Raw genomic sequence first — 16,199 nt, forward strand, 5'->3', positions numbered from 1 at the left:
GCCACACTGGATTGGTCCAAGATCCCGGGTGGTCAACTCCAGAGCCATGTTTTAGATATAACCCTGCTGCAACACAGCTGACATGATGAATTACCTCCTTACCATGTTGTGAAGTTCTGCAGAGGCCTCGTTATGAATCATTAATTGCAATCAGGCGCATTGAACATGGAAAGCATCTAAAACATTCCAGACACTGGCTCTTGAGGACTCGATCTCACCCAACCCTGGTTCAGAGCAAAGAGCTTAAATCTATTTGAGAAACTTGGCAATACTTGATATTTGCTCTTTAGAGCTCTTCTTCATCCAATCTGACTGACTTTGAGCTATTTGGCAAAAAAGGGGACAAAGTTCAATATTTAGTCTTGGAAAAAAAAAAAGAAAAGTCTAATTGCAGTAGAAACTAGGTCTACAATTACTGAAAGTGGGGACTTAACAAAATAGACATGGCACACATTTGCATTGTTTCTCTATAAAACGAAACTAAACAGCATGAAAATGTTCATTCTACCCATATATTTATTGAATTTAATGATGATGAGAAACAAATGGCAATTTTGCTCCATGATACTTTGTTTGTGACATAATACGTTTTATTCCTCATGAAATAGATCTGTTGTAACCTGTGTAAATGCCAATACTGAAAAGAGTCCATCCAATGAAAGCACACCCCTGTACTGTAAGGGATTGGCTTTCGTAGAGAAAAAGTAAAGCCCTCCTTACACGTGGGATGGTATAATCTACACCCTGGACCTCACAGTTGTACCCTGCCAACAAAAAAAAAATAAAAATAAAAATAAAAGTGCAGAGTTGTTGTGTTCAATCTTTAAGAAAGTAAAATGTTCTTGAGGCAGAGACCCTCAGCGTTCTCACAGTCTGTCAAAGATTTAACTGGATTTCAGTCTGCTCCTGGCTTAAGGAGACGGGCCCACGCTCAGCAGGCTGGCCAAGGGAGTCAACAGACTTGAACAGGCTGTTCTGAGAAGGTGCTGCCAAGCGCACTCAATGGTTGAATCCCCGTTTCTGACAGAAACATCTGCGCCAAGCTGCTGGAAAGTTTGAACGTCGGCCGGTCTTTGTGTCTTTCAGGCGGCGATCGTCTCAAATTTCCCCCCCAGACAAAAAAAAAAAAAAATCTGTTGTGCATAGTATCGTAGTTTGGATGTACTTACGGCGCCCTGATACATCTCGATCTCCCTCTCTCCAAAATACGGCATCTGTTTGAAGGGGTTGACAGAGATGAGCACAGGGCCGATGTATGTCTGGTGAGATTACGGGTTAAAGATCAGAGAAGCCATTGAGGAAGACACAATATCACATTACAACCAATTGTAGTACAAGTGAAACGGTGAATTTGGTGACTGGACCTAAATAAGGGCTTAGAAATCCCAGTAAAAATGGACCTTCCATGTAATGCTGAGGTTTTATGCTCCGAACACAGAAAGGCCGCTCATGGCAAATAAAGCTGCTATTGTGGGTGGCCCACAGTGACCCGCGGCCTTAGCGTGGAGACCTCCCAGTTACAGCTACTCACTGACCCAAATCAAAAGGCCTGACTCAGTGCTGAAGAGCCCAAAAAAAAAAAAAAAACAGCCAGCATTTACTAAACTACACGATCCCTGCAATGAGCCGCTTTCAGAACACTGAAAGAGTTTATTCATTCATTCATCTCGCTGCACGTCATGCGCAGCTTACGTCTGCAGCAAACCATGCAATAAAAGCCTAAATGTTGCATTTGTGCAGAACACTTGAATTAAAATCCTGTCCCGAAAGCAGTCTGCTGTTGCTCACGCCTTTTCTTTTACGCTTCGCACGCCCCTGCGAGATAAACTGCAGCTCGTCTGACTCACGGGAGGAACAGCAGCCAGATATTTGGGTGAGGGCACACGCACACAAAGAGGCCCTTTCCAGCCTTCTCATGGCAGAATCTCAGGGGGAATTTGTCACCTTCGAACACTGCCGTGGAGGATTACTCACTGCCAGCGTGTGACAGTGAGCGGGCATTCAGCTATTCGGGGGGGGGGAAAGCGGCCACTTCTCACAGGGGTACGAAAACGCCGAGCAAAAAGGATACAAAGATGTAGTCATCCATGTATCTCTTCTTGAGGTTGTCCACGATGCCGTCCTCGCTGATCTTGCTGAGCAGGACCATGTCATCCACGCCGCTGTGTTTGACATTGTGGCTCTGCCAGTGGTACCGGTAGTGGCCCCGGCTCCCCTGGAACAAACACAAACGCACACAATGCACAATTGTTAGCTCAGTCAGAGAGGCACAATGGCGTGAACAAATCTAGAGTCTGACATCAGGCTTGACCAGATGCACTTCTACAATACGAGGCGGTGTGGGTTTTTTTAGTCGTCCTGTTGAACTAATGAGATAAACCTCAAGCCGAAAAGTCGAAGCGTGCAAATCTTTTGACCTCTGCAAGACCGTGGACAATGTTTGCTTTGAAATAACGCGAGCTCAGAGTCCCACAAGTGCTGCGTCTTATTTATTCAAGTGTTAAAAAGATGCCGAGACTTGACTTTCATCCACATCCCAACACTCCTTCCCTCCACATCCTTGTTTTTCCTGTAGCCGAGCGCGTCTCAGATCTGAGGTCATCCATCATGCGCTGTGAGTCAGAGCCGCTTGGCTACTGTGGACGAGAATCACAGTGAGCTGCGAAAGGGTGAGTCTCTTTCTCCTGGCTGCAGAGAACAACTCAAAAAACCAGAACGGGTGTATGGGGCAAGAGTCAACACACACACACACACACACACACACACACACACACACACACACACACACACACACACACACACACACACACAGGTTAAACCTCCGCGGTCTTCAGAGGGGAAATATGAGCAGAGGGAAGAACAATGCTGCAAATTAAACAATATCCTGCAGGGGAGAGAGAGAGAAAAGTCACGCACCCAATCGAACAACGACAGCACATAGGTTTAAGTTACGATTTTCATTTATAAGTGAGTAACACAAGATAAATGGTAATCTCATGTGTAACTTACAAGAAAATGACAATTTTGCCATTTCATAGTGGGTTGTTATCGTCAGATTTATACCGTTGGATTAAATTTCTGCTTTAGACTCTGTATTAACAGTGTAACAGATGTAACAGGAATAAACATATGATTTTAGGGCAAAATACGTAAACTTAATGTAAATTATCTAATTTAATAAATACTTTTTGTAAAAGGAAACGGTAAATGGACTGAACTTATGTAGCGCCTTTCCAGTCATACTGACCACCCAAAGCACTGTACACTAGGACCACATTCACCCAATTGCACACACATTCATACACACACATTTGTGGTTAAATTGTGAATAAAATACTATGAAACAGGCCAAAATAATGCATACCTCAGCATTTCTCAAAAGATAGTAAAACAAATGTCAGATATATTTGGGAATTTTACTAAAAATAGTATGTGGTAAATTCATTTGTACCATTCTCAATAATCTGTGGGAAAAAAACATTCAATTTTAGCCATGTGTTGATTTTTTTCTTTTTTTTTCTTTTGTTTTGTAGAGAAACAGAAATCAATCAGCCAAAGATCAGAATTGGCTAATTTCCCCTTTAACACATTTGATTGGTGATAGGTAGGCCAACATGATCAATTTGTCTACTCTGATGCACTTTTTGAGTTTAATAAGTTTAAGATTAGGGACATAATGTTCTCATGCATTAATGTAGATGAACCTGTAGTGTCTTTATTTTTTCTTAGATTCAGAACTACACGTGAACCTCTGCCACAATTCTTTGTATTTTAAGATCCAAGAATAAAAAAAGAAAATCAGAAAAAAATAATTTAAATTAAAAAGCAGTAGGTCCGACCTCAAAGAAAACAAGAAAATAATGTTGGCCAGGTTATGCATCACTGGTGCATCTCTAGTTTTAAAGGGCTTTTTTTCTTCCCGGAGGCTAAAATAAGTGTAAATTTCATGACCAAGATGCAGCGGTGATTTCATGTGAAACCAAAACAGCAGCTAATGCATTAAAAAAGTAAAATAGCCTGTTAATCTTAATAGGCTAAAACTTTTCTGTATTTCAGAAAGATCAGACTTTTTTTCCCCAAATTAGATTTAAATAATCCTTTAATCCAGTAGTTTCACAACCTTTTTAGTCTCATATTCCCAACTTATAACCGTTTCTAACAACAACTCATTGAAGAAACTCCAATAATGACTTACAAAAACATTTAATTTCCCTATTGGATTAATAACATACTCTTGATTCTAACAAACATGTCAAAACAGGATGTAGTAATTGTTAGGTAAAGTGTGCAACATAAAACAGCAACATTGAGGAAAAAAAATACAAAGCTTTACATATAATAATATATATTTGTTCATAATGAGCGTATCAGCATTCACCGATTTAAAACTAAACCAAACAGAAAGAGCCAAAACTGCTGAAGCTGCTTAGTCATCTAACCACCTGCAAAAGCATCCATCTGCTTAGTTTGCAGCAACAAGCTTACATATTAAATTATGCTACATCACAAAGAAACAACTGGTTTTGCAAGAAAACCTGCTGGCTTCAGCTCTGGGATTGTTTTAACAGCCACGTTGGCTGAATGTGGATGAAATGAATCCCACAATGAGGTCTAAAACGAGGTCTGGCTGATAAAGGTCTCAGAATGTGGTCAATGTAAACATGCCTTCAAATTTGCCTCAGATATTAATTTAAAAAAAAACATCTCAACTCTATCTACACCTATAAGAGAACTGAATGTTATAATAATGATAGAAGTCAAACTTTGAGTTTATCTCATAAAATACTAATGTTGGCATTTTGTTTATCAGCACCTTAAGAAATTAGGGAATCTTGTTCTGTATTGAATCATGTGATGTAATGTTTAAATTGCAACAGGGATTTTAGATTTAAAAACACATTAATGTGAATGTTGCTCCATGTGTGAAAAGAAAGACCAATACAAACGTTGCATTAGGTCAGAACGGACCAAATGCAGCCGCTGAAAAACCATTAAATAAATAAAAAATAAATCAAGGATCAAGGAGCAGTAAAAGTCATTGGGCTTTCAGTAATTAGCTTTAAATGACTAAGTCCCGTAGGAGGGCCTGACGCCTTTCATGTCCTGCAGGGTAAATTTATTCGTTTAAGGCAACCAAATTAGAAACACTTTACAGTCTGGGGTTTTAGCAGCGCTGAGGAATGTTAACAGCTTTTCTGACTAATTCAGGGAGTGTGTTCCTGTAAGAGCAAAATGTTGTTCGGGGAGTCCTCAAATCACACGGCGTAACAGTTTTTAAAGGTCAAGTCTAGTCAGGTTTGTGTATATGGCCATGAGAGCAAAGAGCTATGCTTTCACTCCCATCCAAAAATAACACACACACAAAAAAAAGAGAAAAACATAGAAATATAGATTTCACCCAAAGTTAAAGTGATGCAAAGATTATCTACAGATAATTTCAACTCTGGTTTGAGACAGCATGAAGGGTTGGGTTGAAGTCAATCCACTGGTGGCAGTAGTCAAAGAGCCGGCAACAACAATGACGTAGAAAAACACAATGTGTTCGCCTCTAACAGCTTTCTTCTGTTTTTTCCTTTTTCCTGACACACTTCAATGCTTCATAAAAAACACATTTTAGGATAAAAATACTTTTGATCCAAACCAACCTGGTCCAAGTGAAAAAACAATAACAATTCCCTCCTTTGAGTATTAAAATCCTGTCACAAGCACATCAGTCTGATTTAACACTGACTATAAGCCACAACATTCATTTAGTTGTTTGTGAATCATTCAGATGTGGACCTGCTGGCATGACTGGGGATTATTATCCTGACGCATAAAACACTGAGATTAAAGGCATACTATGCAACATTTTTCAGTTAATTAATGTGTTCCATACCGTTTTGGATGATTAAATGAGTCATTTCAGGTCGAACAAAGGTTTTCTCGGCCGCCCTGGTGGTCTGTGGGGGAAATACCGCACTTGCAATTGCAGGAGCCCTCGGCCCGCACCCACAGGCTCAGAAGTCTCGTGTGCATCGCGAGAGTCGGTCTTGCTTTACGGCGAGAACTGCTACACGCCCCCAGTGAAAGGCATGCTCGTTGCTAGCGCAGTGGCGATATTTGTGTAGTTATCATGGCAGAACCAGCGAGAAAACAGAGAAAGCCCATGTTGGAGCAGGCAAGAAAGAGGAAAAGGGTTCTGGACAGAGAGAGGAGTCGTACACGGGTGAACATCGGGCAAGCTTTTTCTGAATGATGAGAGCTAAAAAAAAAAAAGAAGGCTGCAAGGCTGACGCGGACCTCGCGTTTCTGCTGATGCGATTGTAAGTAACATTGGAATGGTTTCTCTCTCTCTCTGTGTGCATGTTCCTACTTTCACTGTGTTAGTCATTGTTTGTACTGCCGTTTTTTTACTTTTCGTTGCGTTCGCCTGTCTGCTAAGCTCAAAACAACCGCGCCTGGCTTGACGGAGAAACCAGAACAGCTGAGCATCTTTATGACAGTGCACTTTTACTTTCGCCCTCTGGGGGGAGCCTCGCTGGAAAATCAACCCCGGTTGCATAGTATACTGTTGTGCCAGTTCAGACGTGACAGAAAGCGGGCATCAATTCGGGACGTAACGGACTGCGTTACCCATGATGCAATGTGGTCAAAATGGCCACCAACTCATGTAGTTCATACGTGACAAAAGCTGCATCAATTCGGGACGTAACGGACTACGTTACCCATGATGCAATGTGGTCAAAATGGCCACCAACTCATGTGGTCAAAATGGCCACCAACTCCCATCACGCAACACGGCAAAATGGCCGCCGATCAAGATAAGGTTGCTATGATGATGGCTATAAAAGCCGATCACCCACGACCATCTTTCTTCTTCCCTGGCTTTTAGCCAACCCGAGAAGACACGCACAGCTGATTCCCACGCCACGTGTTCGATTGCTCGCTGGACCGAGATTTTTCGACGCAACGGTTATTCCCTGCTTTATAACAGGAGGTCGACTTAAATAAGTACTTTTTAAATTCCCTCTGATCAAAAGACTGAGAGACGCCGCATCTCCCACTGATCGAAGAGGACCCCGCTTTGTCTGGCCAACAAAGCGACTGTTGAACCCGGAGGAAGAAACGAAGCAGCTTCTTCCCCGTCCCGCTGCAGCCTGTGGACAACTGCGCTCGTCGAAGCGCGTCCAGAAAGCCACACTCGGAGCGTTCCGGACCAGCCCCGAGGCAACTCAAAGTAACGGGGTTTTTTCCCCTTTCATTTCTGTCTCACCAACAGGGTGTTTAGAAGTGCCTGGGCAGGCGGTAGAACTTTGTAGGTGTTGGTTAATGCTTTTATTCCACGACGAAGTTGGAATTACTTTGCTGAACATTTTCTTTGTATGTGCATGCATTGTACAATTGATTTGCTGTGTTGATTTGTGATCCATCAATAACCCCGCCGTGGGTTACCACCTTATTTCTTTTAATCTTTTTCCCTGCTTCCCCCCTCTCTCTTTTCGCTCTTCTTATCGATTTAATCTTTTGTCCGAGCAAGTCGCGGGCTTCGCTTTAAACTCCCAGTTAGCTGCGCCCCTCGAAGCGAGGCATTATCCTATCAGCGTAAGCGTGGTTACGTCATTAGGACCTCCCCTCATACGTCATCGTAGCAGCCATCTTGGGAGGGTCACGGTATCTGGACTGTAGGTAGCTTAGCTGAACTAGCTTTGTGTAAGACATCAAAGCGTCCAGTGAGATTCCCGAAGCTGTTCTGTCTATCAATGCTGATACGTGAAATGCCGGTGTTTCGAGGGCGGTGTTAAACAACTTTGAGTTAAGTTAAGATCTGCTAACCGCTCATTTTAATCCATTGTTTATTTTTGTTTTTGTTCTTTATTTCCACATATATATTTTGCATGTTAGTTTAGTAATGAGTAAGAATTCCAAAGTTGTTTGAATCAGAGAATTACTGTAACAGGGAATTGCTTTTGGTTCAATAAAACCAACCACTGCGGAATAGACATTGTTTTGTGTTCAGTCCAATTCACAGTTGCCTGGTTATTCAGAAATCAGAGCTAACCTCCTTTGGAGTTAACATCTGATATTAATACAGAGACAATATCATTGGATGGTGATAAGGAATAAGGATTTAAACTCTAATTGCAGTTACATTGGGGTTCTCACAGCCTGCTGGATAAACCTGGTCGGTTAACAGTCCGACCTGATCATTTATTCCAGCATAAATGAGTTCATAACAGCAAATTAACTAATACATTAGTGGTATAAATACTTATAAGCTTATAGCTAACATCACCACCATTTGAACTATATTTGTTATAGCGGAATTTTGAGTTGAATGATTTATTATTTAAATTATAATACCAAATTATAATTAATAATAATAATAAGCATATTCAACCAGCTTATGGCATAGCATAAATTGGCGTCCCTGGGTGGGCTGGAGTCTACTTATTGGCGTTCCTTTAGACTAAATCGAATAACCAGCAACTTATGAATTGAATGAACACAATCCATATTCCAGCATTTTGACTGCTCACCTTGCCAAAAGGACTATTCAGTCATAATTGATTAAGGAGGTATCATTACTAAATATATACGTGTTTGTGGTGGTTTGAGGTTGTTAACCTGGGGTTTGAATATTGATTTCTGGACTGGAAGTCAGCTAGATTGAAATACACAGCAGCCAGCGTCTGCTACTTGTCAATCAGAGTCTGTGTCGTGTTCTGCTTTGAAAAGAGAGACCTTGCCTCCATCTGGTGGCCAGGATAGGTAGTTGCAGTCACGGTTTTAAAGACAGCTTAGATCGCTCAGTGTCCCGGAGGGACAGTTTTGAAAGTCAGTTTCTTTAAACTTACCTTACGGTTACGCCCCTTTGTCTTTTTTAATTTTATTTTATTCTTTTTTTTTTTCTCTTTCCTCCCTTATCCCCCTTCTGCTCATCATAAGTGGTCAAAATTGAGCTGTGATTTTGAAACTAAGGTTGCAATTTAGCGGTTTTTAACTGTCATTCTTTGCCACCTCTGAAGCTCCAAGACACTGCTATTTTCCACACATGTGTAGAGCACCTGTTCTGAAATAACTTGCATCACAAACAAAGCCACAGCTTTATCATTTAATTACTGGCCGAAAGGTTAGTGGTCCATGTCACTCAAAGTTAATTTTCTCAAAGTTAAACAAGCATATTAACCGTTCCTAAAACTAAGGAGTTGTAAGTCGCAGGGTTGATTCTCCCCTGCGCAGCCTAATTAAACGCACGTATTTGAACCCACTTACTGCAGTTAAAGTGCCAGTCATAGTGCGTGTTTGCTGTTAACAGTTAAAGTGAAGCCACTTAACAGTTGTTGTTAGCAGTTGTTGTTTAGCGCTGAGCTAAATTAAAGTGTATGCGTTGTTACCTAGTGCTAAGCTAGAATACAGCGTTGTTATTTGTTGTCTGTTGTTTAGCGCTGAGCTAAACTACAGGTTGTTACCTGTTGTGTTGTTATCCATAGCTGACAAAGAATGGATAGTAGCGGTTCTTCAGCTGAAGGAGCTGAAGGTCCAAACCATTCCATTGGAATGGAGGCCCAGGATGTCATTAGCTCACTGCTTAAAATGACACCGGACGAACAAACCCGTCTGAATCAGTTTAGCATAGAAGACTGTGAGAGGAGAATTCAGGAATTGGTGGAGGAGGTCCAGAGCAAACCTAAACATAGATTGGTAGCAGATGTTTTGGGTGAATTAACTGCGTTATACCACCGAAGGTTAACGCTAGAGACCGATCTGCGTAACAGAGAGGTTGAGATACGGATCGCAGCTGAGGAAAGAGTTAGGGAGCTAGAACAGAAAAGTGTTCAGGGCAGCTGTCATCTCACAGAGGAGCGAGAGGAGGATCGCATTAGCTTGCAGACAGAAGGATCTGAGTGTGAGGACTCCAAAGGAAAACATGGAGATCACACCTGGAGGACATTGGATGAACTAGGCCCTCAGACACCTTCTGAGCGAAGGGTAAGCGAAGGTCAGGACAGATATAGCAGTGTGATACGGAAAGAAATGCCTAAACAACTTACGGTGGCAATCAGGACTGATCCACATGATGTAAATCATGGGAAAACACCTGCTTCCCACCTGACCCCTGACACGGCCCGCTATGATCTTTTCCCCCCACCAGGGCGACGAGAGCACCGTTCCTGGGACACAGGGGAACCCCACTCCTCTGAACTGCGTCCACAGACAAGAGTTCATGACAGGGAGGGTCCCCCGGCATCCCACGAACGGCCGCCTCCGCCAGGTAGGTGGTCAGAACTGGAGCCTCCCTCCCATCTTGGTTACCGCAGGCAGGAGTCGTCAGGAGAGGACTCAGATGGACCAGCTCCGATCCCTGAACAGGGACTGCGGATGCGTCAACTTGAGTCCCTGGCCCGAGACATGGAGCGTTTTGATCCTAGCAATACAGAATCCACCATTGATGACTATCTCAGAGAGGTAGAGCGCTGTCTGCTAGACTTATATAGCCCCTCAGCTCGAGAAAAGTTGAAGCTTATCTGGAAAACCACGTCCAGAAGTGTCCATGTTTTCATAGAAAGCCTCCCTCCAGCTACACGTGACCGTTATTCAGCTCTTTGTCAGGCTTTAAGAGAAGAATATTCGGCGTTTACAGACCCAGCTTCGGCCACTCTTGGAGCTTTTGCAATTCAGCAAAAGAGAACTGAAGCACCAAAAGAGTACTACCGTCGCTTGCGGGCTGCTTACTTTCAGGGACGAAATGCTCCCGGCTTGGAGGAAGACCACACTTTCAAATCTTTGTTCCTCCATAATCTTCATGAAAGCGTGCGTTATGAGGTTACCATGCATTGTAGAACCAAGAAACTTACCATGCAGGAAATCAGGAAATACGCGCAGGTGGCATGGGAAACACGTGTCCGGCCCAACAAAGGAGCCGATAGTGATAAAAAGGTTCTGCAGATTCAAGCCGAACCAGAAAAGAGTTTAGGTCTGGAGGGACATGAGATGCCTCCCTTCAAACCTAAAACTAGATTTGGTCCTAAGAAGCAACATGGTTTTGAGCCGCAGCAGAAGAAAGCTTCCCAGGATAGGAGAGGTCAGCATGGCAGCATGGAAGGTGAGAGGTTTCAAAAATGGCACAGGCCGGATCCAGCCCGAGACGGTAAGCAAACTGACTGGCCAGAAAGGTCGAAAAGCACACATGACAACAAAGGCTGGAACCTGCGCATGGAGGAGTCAATGAGAAAGGAGATAGAGGAGACTTTTCGCAGGTTGCTAGCCGAAACAGTGCGTCAGATCGCGCCGCAGCCGTCCCAGCCATCATCCAATCCTGTCGACCCTCCAGGTAAGCCAGGCCCAAAACCCCAGCCAGCATGACTAGGCGTGGAACAGGCTTCCCCTTCTAACAGAGTTTATCTGATTAAGGGGGGGGACCAACCGAAAAATCACCAACAACCTTCTAAGATCCCATCAGCAGGTGATCAGAAAGCCCCTTTTCTAAGGTTTCTAGGTGAGCTAAACCATCATGAAAATGCACACCGCTTATACTGCTCGACAGTTATCGGAGGATGTGTAACTGCAAATGCTCTTTTAGACACGGGTTCCGAGATCAGTCTAATGTGCTCAGATTTGTTTGATGAGGTGACCAGAGCTATGGTGTCTCTTGGGAAACCGTTCCAGGTGGAGACCTGTAACGTGGGCATCACTAGCTACACTCAGGATCAGTCATGCATCACCAAACGGGCGTGGTTAGACATCACTTTCCGTGACATGACCCTGGTGCACCCCATCTACATATGTACTTTGGACACAGAACCTTTTCTTGTGGGTCAGGACCTGATGAACAGGTTAGCCCCACTCATTGACTGCTATCATGGTCACCTTTGGGCCCAAGTGGGGACCCCCAAGCCCCTCACTTCTGGAAGTGGACTGTCCGTCCCTATCAACCAGGTGACATGCTCCGAGGAGCCCAAAGAACTCTTAGCACCATTTCTGCCTTCAACAGAGCCGATTTCCGATCAGAGAACTTCTCTCTGCAGCCACACACCTTTCCTCTGCTCACTTAAACACTCTGGAGTTGAACCCTATAACCCCAGAGTGGCTGAAGGTGTGCACCTGGAAAACACACTCATGCCAGATGTGCTGCTGGCTCTTTGGTCAGAGAATTCTGCGATCAGCAGAGATCTGTACAGCTCTCTGTGCCGTGAAAAGCCCCATCTGGCTGAAACAAAACACAGCCACTACCTGCTCTCAGCAGACTGGCCTCGCCGGCTTCTGAAAGCAACGGGGGTGTGCATACTTTATGCACAGATTGGCACAAGACAGGACTCTCCAGACACCGTGTTTACTTTTCCTTCCAGCATGATCCAAATCAGGCGACATGAAGCTCGGCCTGCTGGATCTATTTGTGGTGCAACGCTTGAAGCTGAAGGAAATCTGTTGGTGTATGCGACAGCAACCGACCCAACAGAACCAGCACCAAATCAACCAGGAGACCGGGACTCACCCACTGAGCGCTACCCTGGTTTCGAAACAGAAATTATGCAACAGCTGGAAAAAGCTGATGCACTGACCACTGAAACAGAGGAAATGGCACTTAAGGAGCTGTTTTATGAGTTTCAGCCCATTCAGCCCAAAGATTCAAACGAACTTGGGATCACACTGACACACGTCCATGACTCACCAGTAGGAGAACACAGAAGCTGCAAAGCTAATCTGACAACTCTCCCACAGGTGACGTCCCGGCCTTCAACGGTCCAGGACACCCAGGAGTATGTACAAGGCTGCTTAACCTGCAGCCAGTTACAACCCACACGACCACTAGACCAAGCCCTGCTTCAGCGAAGGGGGGTTATATTTCCATGGTCACATTTGCAGACTGACTGGATCGGTCCAGTCCCCAAATCGTCAAGAAATAACAAATATCTTTTGACAATAACAGGCAGTTTCACAGAATGGGTCGAATGTTTGCCGGCACCGAATGACACCGCTGTCACCACAGCAGCCCTGCTGCTAAATCACGTTTTCAGCCGGTGGGGCCTTCCCCTGTCCATCGACTCGGACAGAGGAACGTCAAACATTATGACCGTGCTTTTCAACATGTTGGGCGTGGAAGTTAAATTCCACATCACCTACCGCCCACAGTCATCCGGACAGGTGGAGCGAATGAACTGCACCGTGGCCAGCATGTCAAAGGAACATGCCAGCAGCCATGACAGGGACCGGGATACAAAGCTTCCCCTGGTCCTAATGCTAGTCCGCTCTACCTCACCATGCTCCACAGGGGTGACACTTTTCCAGATGATGACAGGAAGACAAAGGACACTTCCCCTGAATCTCATCTACCAGCCCGAAGACGTCAGTGTGACAACCGTCTACACGGCACACCAGTGCATCACTGACTTAAAAGACCGTCTCCGAACGACTTTCGCGTGGCCTCGAAAGAACCTAGAAGCCAGCGTGCAAAGTCCAGAGTACACATGGGTTCATTCGAACCGAACTAAACCGTCCACTAAACTCTCCTCACAGGGAAGGGAGCCTAACTCCGCCCCCGCCGAAGAGAACAATGCATAGCATTAAATAGGACAAGTGCACGTTTAATTAGGACATTTTAAACATGCACTAACAAAGCAAATGTCCATACATAACTTCACGTCTATAATTTCACACTCAGCCATAACACCATGCATTGCTTTGGAAACGCTCACAGAAGTGGTAAAGAATGACATGATGTATACTCAGGTTGTTAGAGATTTAATGCAGGACCTCACTCGAGAGGTTAGTTCATCCATAAATAGCCTTGCTGAAGGACGGATTCCTCCGTACCTGGTACCAGTAGATTTGGTTGAAAAGGTTCTCAAATCTGCCTCTAGTGAAACACTACAACCACCACAAATACACCTGGCGCACAGCCTAGGTAGTGCAATTCCGATATTTGTAAATCCTGACAACTTGGAGATAGGATTTATGCTAAACCTTCCCATCATTGAAAGAGCTAATGTGTATAGGCTTAAATCAGTATTGAATGTCGGTTTTTGGCAAGGTGAGACCCACGTACACCTACAAACTCCCTCAATATTGGCCTATCATGATGCTGATCCCAAGCTTTATTTAGTCCCTAATTTGGATTTGTGTACCAAAACCAAAGACATCCACTGGGTATGCCCAAGCAACCCATTTATCAGAGACGTTACCAATTACCTGTGTGGTCTAATGAATCTCCTGAACAAAACTGTCAGGCTAGAATGACCCTTAAAGATGCAGGTGTGGAAACCAAAATTGAGCGGGCAGGTAACCGCTGGCTCGTTAGCAACCCAGAGGCAGAAGCCCTGTTATCCTACGAGCAGCATGACACAGTTACTAGACTAAAACTGCCCAACCAAACCATTTTCTGTTCCCCACCTCAAGGTGCTCCAGTCCACATTGGAAACATGGTTCTGCATCACCTTGACGTTGATAAATATGACTCAGAGATTGAAATAATAGATGTCTTTAAGGGATACAATTTCAGCATTGATGTCGGCATTGAAAGACAGCTTTTACTTGCAGGCACCCAGCTGATTAAATTCAGTCTCACTCCATCAGAGTTGAGCTCGGTCCCTCTGCTTCGCTTCCCCAGAGCTACAGAGTCGACCGACACTCACATTATGACCATTATTGTGGTTCTCCTTGTATTTGGATGGGCCATCACTACCGCGATGGCGTATGCAGCATACAAGCAGATCAAACAGTTGCAAACCAGGATTGACGCCCTCACCTTTGTCGCTCCCAGGTTCGTAGCACCAGCTCCTTGAAGGCCATAAGCTGATTAGACTACGAACCGCTGTCTCTTTCCTTTCCCTTTTTCCCTCTCTCCTTTCTTTGGTTCAAAGTTCAAACCTGACGACCAATGAATGTATTGACAATGGTGATTGTGAAGTTTGCATTTCTTTTTTTTTTATTATATTTTTTTTATTATTACTTTATTGTTGCCTTATTAGCCAATAGAAATGACTAGCTATAGCTTAGTCCTGCCCAGGCTAGGTCACTGACCCAGGCACAATGAATGCTTTGTTTTTCCTCCTCTTGGATGATGAACTGAACTGCATGAATCCCAATGGGCTACTAGAAAGACTATTAGGTTGTTCCACTCATGCACAACGGATTTTCGTCACGCCAGAATGGACTTGGTTGTAGCTTTAAAGACTGTGACCAGCATCCCACTCTTCAAAGCTAAAGGGGGGTATGTTGTGCCAGTTCAGACGTGACAGAAAGCGGGCATCAATTCGGGACGTAACGGACTGCGTTACCCATGATGCAATGTGGTCAAAATGGCCACCAACTCATGTAGTTCATACGTGACAAAAGCTGCATCAATTCGGGACGTAACAGACTACGTTACCCATGATGCAATGTGGTCAAAATGGCCACCAACTCATGTGGTCAAAATGGCCACCAACTCCCATCACGCAACACGGCAAAATGGCCGCCGATCAAGATAAGGTTGCTATGATGATGGCTATAAAAGCCGATCACCCACGACCATCTTTCTTCTTCCCTGGCTTTTAGCCAACCCGAGAAGACACGCACAGCTGATTCCCACGCCACGTGTTCGATTGCTCGCTGGACCGAGATTTTTCGACGCAACGGTTATTCCCTGCTTTATAACAGGAGGTCGACTTAAATAAGTACTTTTTAAATTCCCTCTGATCAAAAGACTGAGAGACGCCGCATCTCCCACTGATCGAAGAGGACCCCGCTTTGTCTGGCCAACAAAGCGACTGTTGAACCCGGAAGAAGAAACGAAGCAGCTTCTTCCCCGTCCCGCTGCAGCCTGTGGACAACTGCGCTCGTCGAAGCGCGTCCAGAAAGCCACACTCGGAGCGTTCCGGACCAGCCCCGAGGCAACTCAAAGTAACGGGGTTTTTTCCCCTTTCATTTCTGTCTCACCAACAGGGTGTTTAGAAGTGCCTGGGCAGGCGGTAGAACTTTGTAGGTGTTGGTTAATGCTTTTATTCCACGACGAAGTTGGAATTACTTTGCTGAACATTTTCTTTGTATGTGCATGCATTGTACAATTGATTTGCTGTGTTGATTTGTGATCCATCAATAACCCCGCCGTGGGTTACCACCTTATTTCTTTTAATCTTTTTCCCTGCTTCCCCCCTCTCTCTTTTCGCTCTTCTTATCGATTTAATCTTTTGTCCGAGCAAGTCGCGGGCTTCGCTTTAAACTCCCAGTTAGCTGCGACC

The 16,199-nt window shown here is 44.4% G+C and overlaps 1 protein-coding gene across 2 annotated transcripts in view; it reads right to left on the reverse strand.

The window, feature by feature from the left end:
* The window catches only part of myo1ea (myosin IEa), a 69,514-nt gene that overhangs the window by 37,309 nt on the left and 16,006 nt on the right, over positions 1-16,199 (reverse strand). For both annotated transcript variants that reach the window (XM_012882426.3, XM_012882425.3), the window contains exons 2-3: positions 2,072-2,215; positions 1,170-1,259 (exon numbers count right to left, since the gene is read on the reverse strand). In XM_012882426.3, the coding sequence (XP_012737880.1) occupies positions 1,170-1,259; positions 2,072-2,215 (234 nt within the window). The remainder of the gene's footprint in view (positions 1-1,169; positions 1,260-2,071; positions 2,216-16,199) is intronic.

Source organism: Fundulus heteroclitus, chromosome 4 (assembly GCF_011125445.2).
Source record: "Fundulus heteroclitus isolate FHET01 chromosome 4, MU-UCD_Fhet_4.1, whole genome shotgun sequence".
Lineage (NCBI taxonomy): Eukaryota > Metazoa > Chordata > Actinopteri > Cyprinodontiformes > Fundulidae > Fundulus > Fundulus heteroclitus.